Source organism: Mytilus galloprovincialis, chromosome 6 (genome assembly GCF_965363235.1).
Source record: "Mytilus galloprovincialis chromosome 6, xbMytGall1.hap1.1, whole genome shotgun sequence".
NCBI classification, from domain to species: Eukaryota; Metazoa; Mollusca; class Bivalvia; order Mytilida; family Mytilidae; genus Mytilus; species Mytilus galloprovincialis.
Genome location: NC_134843.1, coordinates 27,286,427 through 27,307,630, shown reverse-complemented (window position 1 = coordinate 27,307,630; position 21,204 = coordinate 27,286,427). Strand labels below are relative to the sequence as shown.

At 31.7% G+C, this 21,204-nt stretch overlaps 1 protein-coding gene across 1 annotated transcript; it reads right to left on the bottom strand.

The window, feature by feature from the left end:
- Nucleotides 1–470: 470 nt before the first annotated feature.
- LOC143078553 (uncharacterized) lies at nucleotides 471–11,096 on the bottom strand. The gene is made up of 5 exons (XM_076253414.1): nucleotides 11,003–11,096; nucleotides 9,371–9,481; nucleotides 2,801–4,640; nucleotides 1,810–1,839; nucleotides 471–705 (listed from the first exon to the last, which is right to left on the bottom strand). Exons 1-5 carry the CDS (start codon nucleotides 11,094–11,096, stop codon nucleotides 672–674), a joined length of 2,109 nt encoding a protein of 702 aa, XP_076109529.1. The 3' UTR covers nucleotides 471–671.
- Between the last annotated feature and the right edge of the window lie 10,108 nt (nucleotides 11,097–21,204).

The window sequence follows — 21,204 nt, the reverse complement described above, 5'->3', positions numbered from 1 at the left end:
ATACAGATGTATCGTTGTAATCGTCGTGATTTTGGGACACAAATTAGATGCGTTTGTTTTGTTATTTCATACAACGTATAATCAATTTATATACAGTGTCATAAACAATTGTTTTACATTCACAAACCGACAAATTAATGTTACACTAGCAAAAATAGACATACCAAGCAAGTAAAGCCATGATCAATATTCGCATAATAAGCATACACTTAAATATCACAATAACTCAAAGAAATTTGACTAAAATACATTATAGACTGGGCATATTCATATTGATTCTATTAAGTGTAAAAATACAAAATATTTCATCGGAGTGAACGCCATACCCATGTATGTCCAGTCTCCAATTATACTATCTATTTGAAATTCAATAATAAAATATCTAAATTACTTGTACTGCGAATCGAAAACAAATCTAGTAGAATATCACTTATACATGTACTTTCAAGCAATATTGTATTTGTAGCAAAAATAGGCATATTATTAAGTTACTAGAAGAGAAAATCCGAAAAAAATAATTGTACATCTTGTGTACTAAAAGTATATTCGTTGAATACAAATTTAAAGTACACGTGACGTTAGAACAATTCGTCAGTATTTTACTTGTTTATATCTATGTCTCTGGGACAACTTGATTTGTGTCTTTGTTCCCTATACATTGAATGTATTTATCAGTTTCGAGAGAGGTATGATACTTTTGGTTTTCTGAAAAATAAAAATCATATTATATGTTATATGTAACCAAATAAAATGATCTGTATTATTTTTATTTGTGTTTAATTATTCTGCATATAATGTGTATAATTCTGTTATGATTGATTTTATCAAACAATTAATTTTTAATATATTATCATCAAAATAAGATTTTTGGTCGTAATATCATTTTTTACGTAAATCCAACCCCTAAAAATATCACGATCGCTTTTATTCCAATCAGAATATCCACTAGCGACAATTGTCCGTTCGTCTTTTCAGTTTTGTCCGTCTTTCCGACATATCAGTTTTGGCTGCCCCTTTTTAAGGATTATTTGTAATATGCAGAAAATGGTATTTACATGTGAATGTTTTTCGAAATCTTTATTTGATATCATCTTTGTCCTCAGAGGTTACCTCCAATGTTTTGTCTTCTGTACTATAATTTGTCTGTTTGTCTTTTTCTTTTTTATCCATGGCATTGTCAGTTTATTTTCGATCTACGAGTTTGACTGTCCCTCTTGTATTTTTCGCCCCTCTTTTAATGAGTATTTAACACTGTTTATCCTTTTTGTTACTGTTGTTTCTATACAAGCACTTGTTTGGCCTTTTTAACTTTTTCTTGATTCGTGCGTCACTGATGAGTCTTTGTAGACGAAACGTGCGTCTGGCGCAAAATCTAAATATCAATCCTGGTATCTACGATGAGTTTATAAATTCCTTATTCGAAGATTATGATTTGTTAAACTATAGTATGTTAACCGGTAATCGGAAGTTTTGTGTCAAGAAAAATTATCCCTCTTATCTTTTAATTTCAAATATTTGTGTATATGTCTATAGTAGTAACTGTTACTTTACATACCTTGATAGCCTTTAAACGTGCAAATATTTAATTTGTGAATATATTTAAAAAATACTTGTTGAAAAAACAGTAAAATTTCAAATTCCAAACCAAACAAAATAAGGTGTAGCGGTGATACAAATTTGTTCAACGCAGTTGATTTCCCCTCTCCAATTGTACTTAGTTTATTTATAAGTAGATCTATGTTGGTGTATATTTTTTTGTATGAACAGCTAAGTTTGTCTATAGACTTTTATTGTATATTATATACTTACCCAGTGCCATCTTTGGGCAATTTTATTACTCTGAAACAAACATACAATGAATTCAGTTTTAGTTTGAAAAACAGAACTATACATATCTAGGAAAATTACTGTTCTTAATATTCGTCTTATTCATTGTGATAACTGTATTTCTAGTTAATGTGGGTAATATCTTGCTAATTCCTATAGTGGCTGGTTATTTCAGGTTATTTCAATTTATGACTGATATTTTTATGTTTGTTTTATAGTGTATAAATGAATGAAAGGCAGTGGTATCTTCAGTGATAGTCGAGGACAAAATATTTAATAATGAAAAATCCATAACCACGTAGAAAAGATGGTCAAACCAGAAAGTAAAGCCAAATCCGTAAAAGAAATCGATCAAGTTCTACATCACCCAGAATCTAGAAACTCCATTAATTCAAAGCTTATTCAATACCTGCAACATAAATCTGTAATGTCAGTATTAAGGTTCAGTTTTTATTATTTGAAAAGAAAAGGTTTTCGTTGACTTGTATGTGATTGAATATTCCTTGTTAGGTAGTAATTGTCTTTATCGTTGATCTTAATGTGTCAATACAAACCATTAATGTTATCAAATTATAAGCATTGTTGTTGAACTATTATTCAAGTTATGACCCTGTTTAATATGTTGTCTTATAGTTTTCTCTACAATGTATTGCTTTTTTTTTAATTAGGTGTGTTGTTCAGTCTCGAAGTGTTTTTTTTTTTTCTCAGATTCTTTTCGATATTGTATTCTCGGATTTACCGAGCAATTATATAATGTTTCTTATATATCAATCTCTGTTGTTTGTTTTCCACACCCTTTTACCGTTTGTACACTTTGTTAATGAATTAAGAAAAAAACAATTTAGTTTTTTCGAGTCTTGGTATGAAGAATAGAAAACAGTGATAATTTTATAATCCGTTACCTTAGTTTTAATTTTGAACCACTGATTATCTAAGAATACTAGTACAAAATCATTTAAATGCTAACACTTACATTTTACATCTTCCTGGCTCTGTATGTATCTCTATCCTATCTTTTTCTACTGTGTACTTATAAAGTGGACATTGGTCTTTCGCCTTAGGTATCTTTTCTTTATTTAGCTCCGGGGTTTTGTTTTCAAACAATGCTTTAAAGTACGGATTTTGTCTTTTCGTTGACTTTTCTTTCTCTCTTTGAAGCAGTTTAAGTAATTCTAGTTGTTGTCTTTTGATCTCCAATAATTGATTTTCAGTGGGTAGACGTTGTCTTTTCTCGGGCTCTTTCATATAATTGTATTCTGCTTTTATAGTAGCTGATGGTGAATCCAGAGACTTAAGATAAGCGATGTTTCCAGGTGGTTTGCCTTCAGATTTTTGAAGATATCTACTTTCTGACGCAATTGTCTCTGTGCCAATACCGTAGTCAGCAGCCTGTCGACTTATTTCTGTGCGCGTTTCAGAACGTCTTGGGATATCTACTGAATTTCGATAACTTATTGAATCTGATGGTCTTTGGTCTGCCTTGTAGTAACGGCTTTCCGCAGTTGGTGCCTCAGGTTGTCTGCGATCTAACGTTTGAACGTATACAGTTTCTGATCTAGGTTCCACGTAACGGACAGTAGGTGATTTTTCAACGGGTCTTCTGTCTACTTGGCTATCCCTCACCACTTCAGTATATCGGACGTCTTGTGATTGTACACTAGTTCGCCTGTCTACTGGGGTATCTCTTGCAACCTCATTATAGCGAACGTCTTGTGATTTTACACTAGTTCGCCTGTCTACTGGGGAATCTCTTGCAACCTCATTATAGCGAACATCAGGTGATTGGGCAATTGGTCGATTATCAACTATAACAGTTCTGCGGCTTTCTTGTAAAGGTATTGGAGCAGTTGGTAAACTAATATCAGCTTTGTATGATCTTGGTCTTTCATATCTGGTTTGGTATTTTTCCTCCACAACTGGCCGGCTATTCACAGGTTGTGTCTGACGCCTTCCTGAAGACGCCTGTTGAGGAAGACTGTTAGCCGGAGGAGTTGGTAAACGTTGAGGTGGATTCGGTCCTTGTGGTCTCGCTGGAGGTCCTGCTGGCCCAGGTTGATAAGCTGGATCCGGTTGTTGATTGTTAGTCTGCTGATATTGATTTTGTTGTGAATGGTAATCCGCTTGAGTTAAAGGCTGAGCAGGAGGTGGTTGTTGATTATTGCCCTGTTGGTATTGATTTTGTTGAGAATAGTAATCTGGCTGAGGTTGAGCAGGATTAGGCTGCTGATGCTGTTGGTGATTACTACTTTGATCAGGTGGATAGTAATGGCCGGCGGAGATTGGTGTTGGAGGCTGAGCATAAGGGGCGTGTGCTGCAGGTGGTGGTTGAGTAGCAGAATATGGATTATTTGGAGGATGATTCTGGTGGTAAGGATATGTCGTTGGGTGTGGTGCACCTGTTACATGATTGTGTGCAGGTTGATTCTGTCCCGGACCTGCAACATAAGATTGTCCAGAATAATAACCAGAATTGTAGCCTTGAGCTTGGTTGTAATATTGATTCTGGTCATATGATTGTCTATTATAATTCTGATTTTGGTCATATGGTTGACTGTTATAATTCTGATAATAGTTATATGGTTGACTGTGCTGATTCTGGCTAGACGGTTGTCCACTGTTTTGATAGTACTGGTTATAGTAATTATATGGATATGCGCCCTGCTGATAGTGTGCTGCTGGTTGCCTCACAGTCGAAGAGGCTACTGTTGTAGAGTTAGGTGCGAGTGTTGTTGAAATTTCCTCTAGTTCTATTTCTACTTCTGGTGCAGGTGTGGTAGTAGAGGTACTAGTAGTAGGTGTAGGGGTTGTCGTTCCTGAGTTATATGTAAATAAGTAACTATATATACAACCTTATGTACAGAATCATATATTACACAAGCTCAGGTCCAAACAGGTTTGTTATAGTAGATTGGAAGTACTTATGATTCCTTTATCTTAATTACGAATGCGCGAATGGTGTATGCGCATGATAATCTACATTTGTTCGCCTGAAATTTTGAATATTGTGGAACATCAGCTGCTGCAAAAGTAAAATAATATTTTTGTTTTTTGTCACAATGTTGAAAATATGATTTCCACGAATCCTTTTTTTTTTTTTTTGGAAAGATTAGACAAACTCACATACAGACATAAGTAACTTTTCTACTATAACATACATGTTCTAACCACATTTAATTACGACATGATTCACTACAAATGGGTGTTAATGTTAATTGGTTTGTTATCATATCAGATACATTGCCCTTGTGTATATTTACTCAAAGCTTACCACTCTGTTTTATTCAAGTGCAAACTCAGCTTCTTACAATGTACACCTGATGATGTTTTGTTTTCAAAAGCAATAAAATATACTATAAGTACATATGGTCAAAAGAGATACTTGACCTATGTCATATTTATATCATTGGTCATGAACATGGTATACATTAATAATTGATCAATAACTAAAGACACTGATGATATGCATGCTACTAGATTCATGTCCACTTAAGATCATGTATTGGTCATTTGTTCACGCCTATCTGTATTTCTGGTAATTAAATCTGTTAACCAATAGCTATTTATTATCTTATAAAAGATATTTATTACCAATAGTAATCATTTATCAAAATCTAAATATTTTATTTATAGATACGAGTTTTGATAGAGATTACCGAAACAAATGCAAAGGGTGCATTTTTAAAGGACGCCTTACTTGTTTTATTCAAAGAAATATTTGTTTAAAAATGGATATCTCTGTTTTATAGTAAAAAAGACTTACTGTATAATTTGACACCTTGAAAGGACATGATCTTGCAAATTCATGTTCATTAATTGAAACCCAATTTGTCGTATTTTTATTTTTATAAATATCAAAATTACAAAGTACAAAAAAAAGACATAAACCTTGCATTAATTCGATAAAATGTAGTATTTCAGACTAGACGCCATCTTGCACCTATATTTATATATCGAGATGACCTTCGGATACTACTGAAGGGCATATAACCAGATATAAACATAAACATAAATATGATTATAAATGAATAGTCTAGCATTTGCAATTATTGAAAAAAATACTTTTTTAAGTCTGTTAGATTTCGTGTTTAAGTTTTCAAAAATGTAGGTTAAAACAAAATAAATATCTGTATAAAAAGATTTATTTAGGGCCAGATCAGTCAGCAAAATTGTTAGTTTATGGCGGCTCTATTGTTTCACTTTTCAATGAACTTTTATGTAGTCTTTAAAATCTTAAAGTTATTTTGTATGAAATGCAAAAACCAAACGTAGTTTTGTGGAAAAACAGTTAATATATGATATCTTAATTACAAAACTCAAATCTATTTGGACTGAATCACTGATTGCTTTATGTGCAGTGGCAAATATGTCATGTATTTTTCATTTTGTTTTTGTGTTGGTAGAAAACATGAAACCAAGTGAGAAGCAACTATACTAGCAAATATACCCTTAAATGTGACTTCATTTTCAAAAGTCCAGGTAAAATCTTAAAGATTGGTACAGTTTTTGGCTATTTAAAATTGCATGTGTTATGTCTACATGTATTCATGTTAGGAGAGGGTAATTCTTTTTTAATTTTCTTTTGGCAGAAAAAGTTCAGGGGCGGATGCAGGAATTTTCGAAAGGGGGGGTGCTAACCCAGGGCACCCAGGGCAAAGGGGGGGTGCAAAACATATGTCCCGATACAAATGCATTGATCGGCAAAAATAAAGGGGGGGTGCGCACCCCCGGAACCCCCCCCCCCCTGGATCCGCCACTGAAGTTTGATAATGTCAAAAGTCCAATTATTACACCCGTTGTGTGCTTATGTAAAAGTAGACCCGTTGATAAGTCTAATTTAGTGGGTCACATTCGAGAAAATAATGGCGGGATTTGTGGTAACGACAAATGGAACATTGTAATATCATGGGTAAACTTTACGTAAGGATGATTTCAACTTCACAATTTATAAACATCAACGCTCTACTGTACATAATTGTAACTGCTTTGGAATATGTTATTAATTGGGAGATATATACATATTATCCACATGCATACGCTGCATCTAACTCTACAGGATATATCTAACGTTCAAACATGTTTTGACATTGTTGTCTGTTTTAAGCACTATGGTAACTCTGCCAACATTCATAGTTTTGTCAAAGCTTGTAGAATGCATGTCATCAGTGGTTTGAGCTATTGATTGATAAATTATTGATACCACATGTAGTACCTACCATATGCATGTCCAGATTTTAATGATAAATGATTTGTAGGTCCTAAATAAAGTACATTATTTACTTAAAGTATATTCTAATGATTTTGAAAACAAAACAGCATGTCTATTGAATCACATATACGCCATAACCAACAAGGGGGTAAAATTAAATAGACAAAATGTATAAAAAAAAATGTATTCATTAAAATGTGATTTTTTTAAAAGCTGACTATACGTTATGGGAATTGCTTATTCTTGAAGACCGTGCGTATACCTACACGTTGTAGTTGCATACATCAGTACCATTTGCACTCTGGTAGATATCTATTTAATTAGATATTATACCACATCTGCTGGATTAAACCTGGTTTTATAGCGCTAACCCTCTCACTTTGATAACAGTCTCATCAATTTCCTTTATATTTACATTGATGCGTTAACTAAACAGACACAATAAATAAAATAGTCAGAATATGGGTACATTAGTCATCATCGTATAACAATTTTAAAAGGAACAATTTAACAGAACACAAAAACATCTATCTACAAACACATTCATTGATTTGTGTGTCTGACGTCAGAAAATGTTATACGTCAAATAGATTTGTCGTTCAATGTGCATACAAACAATTTTAAAATTTACCTAGACAATGTTAGCATACAGGGTTAAAAAATCAAAAGTATGTAAGAATAAATTTCTGAAATAGTCCGAGATTTAAACTAGTCCAAAAGTTATATATAGAATTTATAAGAATCCACAAATAGTTAATTCCACAACGCGATTGAATGATTTTGACGTTTGTGGTTCAACGTATATTGTAATTCATAATAGAAATATATCATAATGACATAAAATAGAACAATATCATACTGACGGGATCTTTTAAAGTACATAGTCACGTTATAAGAACCAAAGAAATACAAAAAGTCGCATATACAAAACACACCACCAAAAAATGAAAGACAATACAAACACATTGACGAGATGTATAAGTACCGAGCCACGTCAAAATGGTTCTTAAAGGTTATAAACTTAAAATACTCAGCCATTTAAAACAAATCCAGCACAGTGTCGACATGTTTATCGGAACAAAAAGACATCTTGGCCGGAACATACGACTCAAAATGTTTTGTTGAAGTAAAGGGTCAATTAGGTATTTTGAACCCTAGCACAATAATTTTCTGGATCGCTGATTGCGGTCAAAATGAACTTTCAAAAAAACTGTTATAAAATATGGAAAATTGAACCGAAATTGACGTAACGAAGCAAATATGCAAATTTTACTGTGTAATTTTTAATGCGATGTGCTAAAACAGAAGTTAGTTAGTATTAATGTGGTACCCAACACTTTCACTAAAATTAATTTGGCTCGTTTAATTTTCATAAAATTTTGACACAGTATTTGCTTTGAGCCTTTATCAAAAATATAGAAATTTCAAAAATTTTGAACCAACCATTTTATAAGAAAAATTACACTGGTTATATAGCAGTTTGACAAACATCAATTTTGATCACTGAGAATGCTTAATATTCCCTTTACAACAAAACGTAATTAAAACGTTTAGCTGACTTTACAGAGTTATCTCCCTGTAGTGTTAGGTACCACTTTAAAAGATTTTTCAAAACTATTTCTATTCTAAACGTGAAGTATTCAGCTGACCCGATTAAAAATATGTCAGAATGTTAGGGTCAATAAACCTATAACTTTGTAAGTTCATTAATAAAAATCTGAGTTATTTAGTAGAGTTTGTCATTTATCTCCGGTTACGTTGTCACTGCTGGGGAAAATATGATAATTTTAGTTGCGTAAGACACTTTGTCCACAATGTTTTTTTCTGTAAGACTTCTGTATGATATTATTTATAGCGTGACATGTTCTATATTCGTAAATGTAGACATTTTTTATTAATCGTATTTGTCAGAAAATAATATTAAAAAAAATCTTAATCCGTAAAACAGAAAATGTACTATTTGGTGCTTTTATTAAAAGATTCAAACACGTGGTATGTTAGTTTGTTACTTTGCAATTCCTCATCATACGTTTCTAATAAATGGACTGTGTCGAAAGAGCGAGCAGTAGAACCTTATGTAACCGGTGTTTATTAACGAACATGAATAATTTCATAAAAAGTTTTGTAATCATTTACAAATTCCAATTTCATCGAAGAGGTCAATTTCTAAAATTTAGTATAAAATGATAAATGTTTCATCAAATATTGGCCGGTTTTTTTTCAAAAACCATGTACATTTGTATTTTAATTTTGGTAAACAAAAAAAGTCGAAACAACCACAGTTTGAAAATGAATCTTTTTGCGTCGTAGGTGATGTATTATAATATGTAATCTTACTTGGCGGTGGTGGTCTTGGTGGCGGCGGTCGTGGGCGTTGTGGCGGTTGTGGCGGTGGTGGACGTGGATGGTGATTATGCAAGCCAACAACAACACTTATGATCGAAATATCTGAAAAAGAGAAAGCCGTGGAGTTTTTATTTTCTTTTTGTATAAATATATTTAATGAAGCAAATCGTAACCCCTTGCCATGAGTAATAACCGCGTTCCAAACTATGTGTACTCAGAAAGACAATATTGATGTTTGTGTAGACCTGATAATCGTTACTCATAGTTGTTTATCTTATAATTTTTTATAAGATATGATGACAAAAAAATCGTAGACACTTTTTATTCTTATTATTCTTATATTTTTATAAGTGCTGCATCGTAGTATATACCCAAGTCTCCTTATATTCATATTGGTGAAAGCAAATTATCCTGCATTGCAACCAATTTATTCAAACTATATAAATGTTATGATTGCCTATATCCACTTATTCAAACTCTTCTGGATATATAGTTCTATTGATGCAAAGCATACGACATCTCCCCCCCTTTTTTTTATTAACGTAAACAATATGTTAACAATATCTCTCTTTCATCAATTGTATTACTAAAATATTGGAGTCATTGCGTTGTAAGAAACTAGACAATATAAGAATTACTGTGACACTTTGATGAATGGTGGCTGTACATTAAAGATACCGCCAGTTGCATCCTGTGTTAGACTTAATAAATGCGACATTTATACCGTAAATGAAATATTCATGGATATTTATAGTATGACAGAAATATTGTACATAAATATAAACTGGAAAATATTATCTTAGATGTTTTTACAAAGAAATGGTATTTTATGGAAATCATAAAAAGAGATGGACACAACTTACATGCGTCTTTATGGTAGCAATGTATTGTTTCTCCGTCACATATATTTTATGCAAATCAGTTTTGTATTTTATTTTATTTTATCTTTCTTTTGATTAATTTATCTTTTAATCATTTAATTTTGATGCATAGCTTATAGCTGTATTGACAGCTTCTGAACCTAAATACAGATATTATTTCACATATTATGATTTATAAGCTATTTCTCAATTTAAGGTTTGGAGCTACTTTTCTAAAACTTGTATCTTACTTATAATGCACTCGCATTATTATATTTGTTAAGTTTGAATCAGGAAAAAGTTGTTGATTTAGCTGAATATATATACTGCTGTTGTATTTTTTTAAATTGAAATTGAGAAGATTAAATAAGACTGAAAGTATGCTTAGTACATGTTGACTTTCGTTTTCTTGTTGTATGTAATTGGATTTTAACATTTTGATATCCAGTTCAGATCAACAGAGCATTGCATTAGGCTAGATAAATCAAATGGCGACTGTATAATGTATATCCGACTTTAGTTGTCTTGTAGCAAATATTTTTAATTTTTATAAGATCGAGACTGTTTTTGCAAATACTTGCATACTCACGATCCTAAATCTTACAATGTATCAGACTAAGGTTTCAGCGATGTTTCCTTGCTTTGATAAAGCTATAAATGTACTATTACTATAAAATTAAAATTTCAAATGTACATAGTATATCAAAAAAATGAAAACACATTCCGTTTATAGATGTAAAAGACCAATTAGATATTTCTTTACACTTTGATATTAAAGCATCTCTACTGAATTCTTTCCATCTAAAATATTTCGAAACATTTTGCTGTTGATAGTTCATTGCAAATACAGCAGGCATTTTTCCTTTACATAGTAACTAGACTTGCATATTTTGGTATAAATCTCGACACAAAAGTGTCAGTCTATGAATTACAACAAAAAACGTCATTACTTGTTGCATGTACTCCCAGTCGATGCATTATGCGATTTCTACTAAACATAATTGAAATGTTCCTTAATCTATTTGTGTACATGCCTTTATTGGTTTTCTTGATCCATTATGTATATATGTAATATATATCTCGGTTTTCTTAACGTCTAGTGTCGTCATCAGTAACTGATGTCTTAACAGTTTATTTTTAGTCGAACGTAACTGACGAGTCGTTTCTAGACGAAAAGCACGTCTGGCATACACAATTATAAACCTGGTATCTTTGATGAGTTATACAGTCTCAACAAGCATTTATAGGTTTTAGCAAAGTATGCAAAAGTGACCGTATGACATACATTTGGTTTTTTTTACAATTCACCTGTCTGTGGAATAATACATTTCTCATCATATTCACATAATAAATAAATGATTTATTTATAAAGTTCATACGTAGGTCAATATTTACGATCACATAGATTTATGTGACAAAAATTCGTATGTGATACTCAATAGAATAACAAACAATAATATGATTTGACCAACACGTGTATCTAGAACAACCGCCATCTGTACTTCTAAAAGCTATCGAGTACTAGGTTCGGAAATCAACCAATTAAGATACTAGTATATACAAAGGATATGGTTTCAAAAAGTGTTTAGATGACAACCTACTGCGGGTATAAACAAACTACGAAATGTTAGAAAGGCATAAATACAAAACGTTTGCGCCTTAATGAAATATTAAAGATCTTCTAAAATTGGCTTTGTCACAGGGAATTGGAGCCTCGGTTTTTCCATAATTGTATGAACTAGATATTTACAAACGTATCAGTAACACGACTTCAAGGATCGTCATCTACATGGTAAAGTTTTTAAAAATCAGAAATATGTTGTAATTAATTTATAGCAAACACACGTACATTTTACCACAACAGTAAAAGCATTGTAAACTTAAAACGTGAACTATCGAAAAAATAATCTTTGACGAGGCGCCCATACAATTCCATCCGTTTCCACCCTACTATAAACCGATTTGCACTTTGCAGGGTTCTGGTCATATTTACTGGTTGTAATCTAACATAAAGTACTAACTAAATGCTGAGTCGTCTGTATTTGAACATCATGCATTTATTAAACCCACGACGATTGTACTTGACATTCCATATATAAATATGACAAAATCATTTGTAAATATCATACGAGTCATTCTTCTAAAGTAAAATGGTCATTGAATTGGACAGAGGTCATGACCTTGTTTTTTTGTTTAAGAGACATATTTTTTCTGAAGATGAACACATTTATCACCTAACTGTACGATTGTCCGATATACAGCATGATTACGGAGTTGATTGCTATTACTGTCTGTACCTTTGGGTGGGTTTGCTGGTCACAAATTGGATTACCTTTTGTTTCATGTCAAACGAGGTTAATATATATAAAAAAAAAAAAAGAAGATGTGGTATGATTGCCAAGGAGACAACTCTCCACAAGAGACCAAATTGACACAGAAATGAACAACTAAAGGTCACCGTACGGTCTTCAACAATGAACAAAGCCCATACTGCAAAGTCAGCTATCAAAGGCCCGGAAATGACGATGTGAAACAATTGAAACGAGAAAACTAACGGCCTAATTTATGTACAATAAATGAACGAAAAACAAATATGTAACACATAAACCAACCACAACCACTGAATTATAGGCTCCTGAATTGGGATAGGCACATACATAGAGAATGTAGCGGGGTTAAACATGTGAGCGAGATCCCAACACCCACCCACCCACCCTTCCCCCTAACCTGGAACAGTGGCAAAATTGAGTAACCGGCTTTTTTCCCTTACTTTCAAAACATTATAAAAGCTAGAGAAAAAATCCCTTCCTTAGTTCAAAAAAATATCAAATAAACGATAAAACATTTGCTACAGTCTTAAATTATTACTTTTTTTTTTATTTTAGACATTTAAAAACTTTATATTATTCGTTTTGACTGTAACCTGTTTTATTACAAACTGTTTACTTGTCTGTAAATATTGACCAGGGACTGTTAACATTAGGAGTCTCTGGTGGGGTGTTGTCTCGTCGGAAAACATGTTACATCTATTTATTTTTATTTTTTTATCGAAAGGAAGAGATTGAAATCGCTTTAACCACACGCGAATTGAACCAAAGAATTAACGGTCTGCAGTAAACTTAAACAACGAGGTACTGTATCGATTAAACCAACCCCTTGGTAACGTCCTTAACTATTGTTTTTGATGTATTCGTAAATGATTGTCAATTACCCAAATAAACAAGTAGAGATCGAGACATCGCGAACTATTACGTTATCAATAAAACAAAAAACAAAAGTTAAATGCCTAAATCAGCCATGCAATTTAATATGCCATACATTACTATTCAGGAATGGAAAGGTAACAATAGGAAAAATGAAATCATTGTTTTTGTCAAGGAGCCATTTCAATTTTGTTATAAAGCGGAACATCTTGGTTACTTTTAACTGTCAAACTTCACTGGAATACACACGGAATTGTAGATTTAAGTATTTACTGAAATATTATTATTGAGAAAAAGGACAGAGATCGGTACAAACAATTACAGTTTTAAAGACTTATCTCTAAGAATAATTTGTACAAATTATGTTTTATACAAGCCCAGTCATATGCATTTTGAGGGGTATGCTTAGATCCCTCTTTAAGATACCGAGTGTCTATTTGAATTTTAACTCATAAAACTCACACTCGATTCCTATGTTGTTTTTAAAATCTAAAATTTCGAAATTTCAATAATGTCTGTTAAGGTTTATGAATTTATTGAAATACTTAAAACACAGGGTAGGACCTGTTTTGACCTAGGACATAAATCTGGTATCCATGATTACAAATTTGAAAGAAGAATGTCGAAAGGGTAGTAAGAATGGTCTTTCAATTGAGAATGGTAATAATACTAAACTAAATAAATGTAGAAAGATTTTATATTTTTGCCAAAACGTTGCGACTGTTTTAAAACATTAAAGAGAGAATAAAATCATACAAATGAATTAAACTTCAAGAAAGTGTGAAAATCGATAGTTCAAGTTCAATTGCAAAATCGGGAATGCGCTATGGAATAAAATTTTACGGTTTCTCGTCTGATTTACATTGGAGTTACAGTAGACCTATTCAAAACTTTGTGACGCCTCGTTAAACCGTAGCAACTATTATCGTAAGATTCTCAGAAACTGAGATCAGCAAAATTGTATAAAAATCCATTCTTTTTACTGTCTTTTTTAGGGAGTTTTATGTATTTGGTGTTAAGGTTAAGAACGAAGATCTACGTTTCCTTGTCTTTATTATTAAAACTAGAGGAATAGAACAAAAAAATTGGAATCATCTAAAATGCCCTCCTAACGTTGGGTATAGTCTACCTTTGGTTTATTAGTATAAAGTAAAGTTTTAAAATATAGATTTTTCAAATACAAACGACACTTTTATCAAAGGCTCTATCTGACAAAGACAAATAATATCATAACTACATTAACTAACTCCCCGATTACTGAGTTTCTGAAACTTTTCACGATCATAAAATTTCGAATTATGTGGATTTGTCATTTTGTAAAACTTTAAAGATCTTATAAGAAAGAACTGTTGGACAAAGTCTCCGATAGAACTATTTCGCCATCCTCCCATATTCTACCATGATAGTTTAGTATAGTCCTCAACATATGCACCCAAAGGCCTAATGTTTTTAGTTGTCTATGCAATTTCAGGAACAATTCTTGCGAACAATGCGAAGTTTACCAGTTCTATTATATAACATAGACCGGTTGATACATGTAAATGTACCATGACTTAGAATGTAATTTTTATAGATTAAGCCTTACACGTTTGACAACTTAAATTGATGCATTGATGGAATGTTCATGTGACCAGAATTGAAAGTTTTAACAATAAAATTAAAGAAATGTGTTATGATCGCCAATGAGACCAACTTCCACCAAAAATAAAACGACAAAAATGTTAATGACTTAGGTAGAGTTGTCGGGAAACAAAAAAATGTGTGACGTGTGTTCATATTTATAACATTTCGTTTTTCAGCAATTTCATCCATCAAAATGTGTTAAATGATTCATATTTATTCGATCATGCCAGTAAAACAATGGCAGGTTAGTTTTTGTAAAATATTACACAAATATGTTTCCTGTTTATTCATATTTCATTACTGATCATTAAAAGAACAAAAGGAGAAAAACAAAAATAGACCCATAACTGTCCTCTGCATAGATTTTGATGTATTGTTTATTGTGGATTAGGTGCGTTTTATATTCACTGGACATTTTGTTTAAACCACAATCATGTGACTTAAACCAAAGGTCACGAAGAATTATATCATTATTTACCAAAATTAATTGAGTTCGTATTCTTTGTATACACACTCAGATTGTTCAAAAATGTAAAGTAAAGAAAATTCATTTACAAGGTAACTACCCATTTAAGTTATATTATAGCATTAAATTTTTTTTCATTATCGTTGATTGTTAGTTTAGTTTAAACATATTTATTTGTTGATTGTTGATGCCAAATGGTATCAAGATTCAAACAGTATAAATCTTGATCCGAAGACAATAACAATCAAAACCAAGGAGTAAACAAAGACTCACAAAACCAAGGGAGATTTCATCAACAGTTATAAATAATAAATAAGAAACAACAATAACTCCGAAAAATGGTGCAATTTCCATCAAAGGAGACATATGATTCAGAGTGTCTCATTTTCTAAGTAATCGGATAGTGATGAAATAAACCCTTGCAACTGTCACACAAATATATTTTCTCTGGAGAGAGATATGAGTCCCAAATTTAAGAGTGAATATAAGCAAACAAGCGTAGATAAGTTAAAAAAAAGGATACTAACAACAGGACGACTAAAACACGATCATCTTTGGCTTATAAATGTAGAGTTACCCCGTTTTAGTTCTTCATATACACACAAAACAGGTTCTGTAACAAGTTGGATTAGTCTTATAACCCCAGTTGTGTCATGTGGCATACGCTGTTTAGTCAGCCTTTCGATTGAATTAAAAACAAATATTGTCTATATATGGTCATGTCTGCTTTTATAAGTTTGATGTCAAGTCGACATTTCAAAAAGTCAGCCGAAAAGATTACCTACCCCTTTTTCACCACTAATTATATATATATATATATATAATATATAAATATAATTATTTTCTGTGACTGTATCTTACATTCATTTGTAGGATCCTTTACTATAGATAATTTAGCTGATCTGTTACAATAACATCTTCATGCCTCATATATCATGTACTGCAGTACGCCGATAGATTAAAACTGACGTGGAAAGGTAACACACGGCCAGCGAAAGCTCTTTTTTTAGAGAGCCCAGGTGGTCGTGTGGTCTAGCGGGACGGCTGCAGTGCAGGCGATTTGGTGTCACGATATCACAGTAGCATGGGTTCGAATCCCGGCGAGGGAAGAACCAAAAATTTGCGAAAGCAAATTTACAGATCTAACATTGTTGGGTTGATGTTTAGACGAGTTGTATATATATATATATATATATATATATATATAAATGCATCTATAAGGCAGTTAGACGCCATTTTGTATTAACATAAACGTAAATGATTTTATGTCAATTTTTGTGGAAGCTTTACATTTGTTTTGAATATTTGATATTGAACCAAATAATTTATCATGACCTGCACATGACCTAAAAATGTCCCCGTAAACATAGCTTTGTGTTAAGATTTACTGAAATTTTATTTATAATTGATGCACGTGACATTTAGAAAATGAATACTCATCGATGTCGAACTATAAATTGTTAATAAAACAATAAAAGAGAGAAGAAAGAAACCAAAAAGATAGCCAAACTCAAATAGTCGAAAACAAACTGACAATGCCACAGCAAAAATGAAAAACAGATCAAAAGACAACAAGTATCAAAACACAATATGGAAAACTTAAGACTGATCATCAAGAACATGCGGCACCCATGGTGCTGTTCATGTAAATACAAACCCGGTAATAAGTCTAACTAGGCTGGTCACATTCGAGAAAATGACTGGATGAAGGTTACGACAATTGAATCATATCCGTCGTCATCTATGTAACAAACGATAATCTTCAACAAACTCGTTATGGCGTCCGCAAAATTATCGAATGAATGATTTCAACTTCTTAAATTGTAACTTGCAGTTTAATATCATCCTTGTATACTTAGCAGTTATCCACAATAAAGAAAATGAGGTTTAATAGGAAATACAAGTTTTGGGATATCGTTTCAACAGGGAAATATATACTTCATATACAGGCGAAAGATGCAAATTACAAATTGGCAGTGTTTTAAATGAGAATACGAAAACTTGTTTTCCTAATTGAAATTAGCTTACTTAAAAATCAGGTTCACATTAAATTATGAAATGTTATAAAAACTTAATTTGTCTTTCAGTCGCTGTTTTTCTCCGGAGATAACGAGTTATCAGTTCTATTTGTTTGTGGGGAAAACTATATTAGTCGAGAAATGACATACCGGTAATTACATATACATGTATGAACAATAATGAGTTCAAATTGTCCGTTTTCTCATTTAAGACTGATCTTTACACCAGTTAATATAACGCAGTCATTTTCTATAAGCATCTCCGTAAGATTGGTTCTTATCATTATCCTATATAGACAGTAACGTCGTTGATTTAAAAAAAGAAACTGTTTATGAAAGATGCCAAAAGGATAGACAAAAATCATATATTCATAAAAAACGACAATATCATAAGGGAAATAATTGTACAACCCCCGTGCCAAAAACTTGCACGTGATGCAGCTGAAATGATTTATTAGGCGACTCGTTGTTCGATTTGCACTTAATTTGGTTCTATATGACAAACTTGGTATCTTCTGTGTATAACATAATTTTATCTTAAAGCTATTGTATTTTCTTCAAGAATACGTTCAATTTCCCACATATGTATTTCGCGACTCTCTTTTTTCAAAACATATAAAATGCTTTTACTCTTTTACTTTAAAAAGGTGGTATTTTTTGTTTGTTTAATACTTTTGATCGATTAATCAATGGTGCATACGCTATTTCTCGATACATATGAATGCATGTAGCAGTTTATCATTTAAACTCACCTAGAAGTATAAATCCATATAAAAATCGTATACAATTCACCATCTTATTATCCACACCAAAGTATATCAGTTACTGTGGTATGACTAAAACTTATCTATGTATAAATCTACAATATATTTTGACAGAAACGACAAATAAAGATTTTTTTGAAATATATATTATTTTATGACATATGTCAGTAATAAAAGACCTCTGAAATCCGGCCTGAATGTGACAACCTTCTCATTAAGAAGAATCGTAAAAAACAATACAATCTGGGGTACAACAAGGTTATAAACTGTGGTTTCTCCTACTTTATTAGCTACATAACTGGTATTAGTGTTATGTAACGTTCATTTGATGTGCATTAATAAATAAAAATGACAGTAATGGAATTCTTATATGTTCAACAACTAATATGATTTAATTGTTGGCGACTGAATACAGAACATGCAGAACCCTGCAGTGAACGACAGCATGACCAATACACATCAGTGATCATCTGTTATCTTTCATATATAGCAAACTATTTATTGTCTATTAATAATCTTATTCTAACACTATTTGTACAAAATCTGTATTAAATGTTTGAATCAGTTTTATAATCTACATTATATTGTCAAGCTGCAAGTTTCAGCTGCAAATATGCAACTATTTTGTCATTTTTTCTCTCAAGACAAATATGCAATATTAATGTAATGCGTACTTTACTTTGAGATTTCAAAAATAAATATAAAAACGATGAATAACAATTACAGGACAAAAGGATAATGACTCTAACTAGAAGTTTGTTTAATAGGAAGTGAGTTAAATTCACACTATGAAAAGACTCATCAGTGACACTCGAATCTAAAAAAGTTACATGATAATAAGATTAAACAATGGTAGACGACACAAAGGAGACAATACAAAATATTCCTAAATAAACTCATCATAGATATCAGGATTAAAATTTTCATATTTACTACACCAGACGCGCGTTTCGTCTACAGAAAGACTCAGTAGTGACGCTCGAATCCAAAAAAGTTAAAAACAAAAAACACAAAAAAAAACACAAAAAAAAAGCCAATTAAAAGTACGAAGTGGAAGAGTATTGAAGACCAAAACTCCTAAAAGTTTTGCCAAAAACAGCTAAGGTAATCTATTCCTGAGGTAGAAAAGCCTTAATATTCCAGAATTCAAAAGTTTTGTAAACAGTTAATTTATAAATCAGTAAGACATATTCAAATTACATCAGGAGTATGACAATTGTTTTCCCAAAAAATGTGTGTGTTTTTGTTTTGTTCATTCAAACGAATTCTTATATTATGAGTTTATGTAGACATACATGTACCAACATACTTTTAAAATGATGCATTGTGTACTAATACCCTTCATGAATATTCAAAAAGTTTTTCATCAGATGCCTTTTCGGAAATTAAGTAAAATTTTTCCAAGTTTTTAATTATTATTAAATTAATTGCATGAATACATGTATCTATTTTATGATTTATATAGATATATGTATCTCCACATCTCTGTCATCTGAGGACATTGCTCACATTAATACATATGGTCACACTTTCACACTAATGCAAAAACAATTGTTTATATATTGCCAACGGCAAGATAAGTAAAAACAAATATACAAGCAAAGCTATTTGCAATAACTTGTCTTATTGATTACTATATTTGTAATATGTTTTGTGTGAGTAGAGTAGACCAAAATCTCAGCAAATATGGTTACTGGACTACTGCTTGTAATTGATAATTGATATATTAGATATTCATATTGGTTTCATTTAACACAAGAATCATTTCATCTACAACTAAACTTTCTTGTTTAGTATACTAATCACTTGTTATTTGATTGCTGCATCGGTGTAAATTTATATATACAGCTATTTACCAATTTTGTTTCATTGCTATTTCCTTCACCTGTAGGTTTTTCTTTATTAGTTAACTACCCGAAGTATATAATATTTGAACTTATTCATACAGATTGCAAACCTTTACATTTTGAATTGTAAGAAACCGAATTCGGGTATAACCAATCATTTGACAATGCATATGGACAGCACATCTGTAAAGCTTCGTTTAAACTTATTTTTTCAATATTGTTATAAAACGAGATTTTCTCTGGCATTTTCGATTACTGAGGGTTTTTATGGGGAAATAATGAAGATATCTCTGCATGGTCATCTGTTACGCTCGTTTATAGGTTCCTACATTCTATATAAAACAAAGAGGTGTTGTTCATTTTTTTTTTATATATCATCATCAATTCTCGATTAGCTTGAAAATTTACAATATGCAGTTAAAATCATGCTGTGTCCAGTGCTGTCATTGTAACGCATAAAGAAGACAACAAAAATGTACTGGTGTTCATTACTTACTGGGTTGTATTTTTGTTGCATGATTACCTCGTGTGATGGTGATCATGGGTTCGATTTCTTATCCCTGAATAATAAGAAAATTGATATATAGTTACTGCTTCTCAGCTAATATATTGACATTACGGAGTAAGAACAGTATATTTGGAGGCAATCTTTTACTATGAAATATGGTAGAAAGATCGTCAGTGGAACATGTGGTCAAGTCAAATTGTGTTCTTCCTAAGGATTTTAGTGAAGTTTTGGTATTCATTATTAAGAAGGTACTTTTGTATGTTTATGCATAAGAGAGAAGGACGAATTTCTAAAATGTCGTTTTCAAAGAATGATGTCACAGTTGGGTTTGGTTTCCCATACTTGCTGTGACTAACAAGTTGTGTTGTTAGTCAATACAAAACATTCATACACTATAGTTTGGTACTTTTGTCTGGTAGAACAATATGTTTGTAATGAAGCCATGATAAAAAAAATATAATCTCAGAGATCTTGAAAATGCAATAAATCCGGATGCTCATTATATATTGTATACTTTGTTGGATGTGAATCGATCT

Bases quoted from the DNA above. Each gene is read 5' to 3' on its own strand.
- LOC143078553 (XM_076253414.1), bottom strand. From the start codon at position 11,096: ATGCCTGCTGTATTTGCAATGAACTATCAACAGCAAAATGTTTCGAAA. The intron at 9,482-11,002 runs GTAAAGAAATAT...TCTCTTTTTCAG, and splicing joins AGATGCTTTAATATCAAAGT to ATATTTCGATCATAAGTGTT. The intron at 706-1,809 runs GTAAGTATATAA...TTTATTTTTCAG, and splicing joins TTGCCCAAAGATGGCACTGG to AAAACCAAAAGTATCATACC.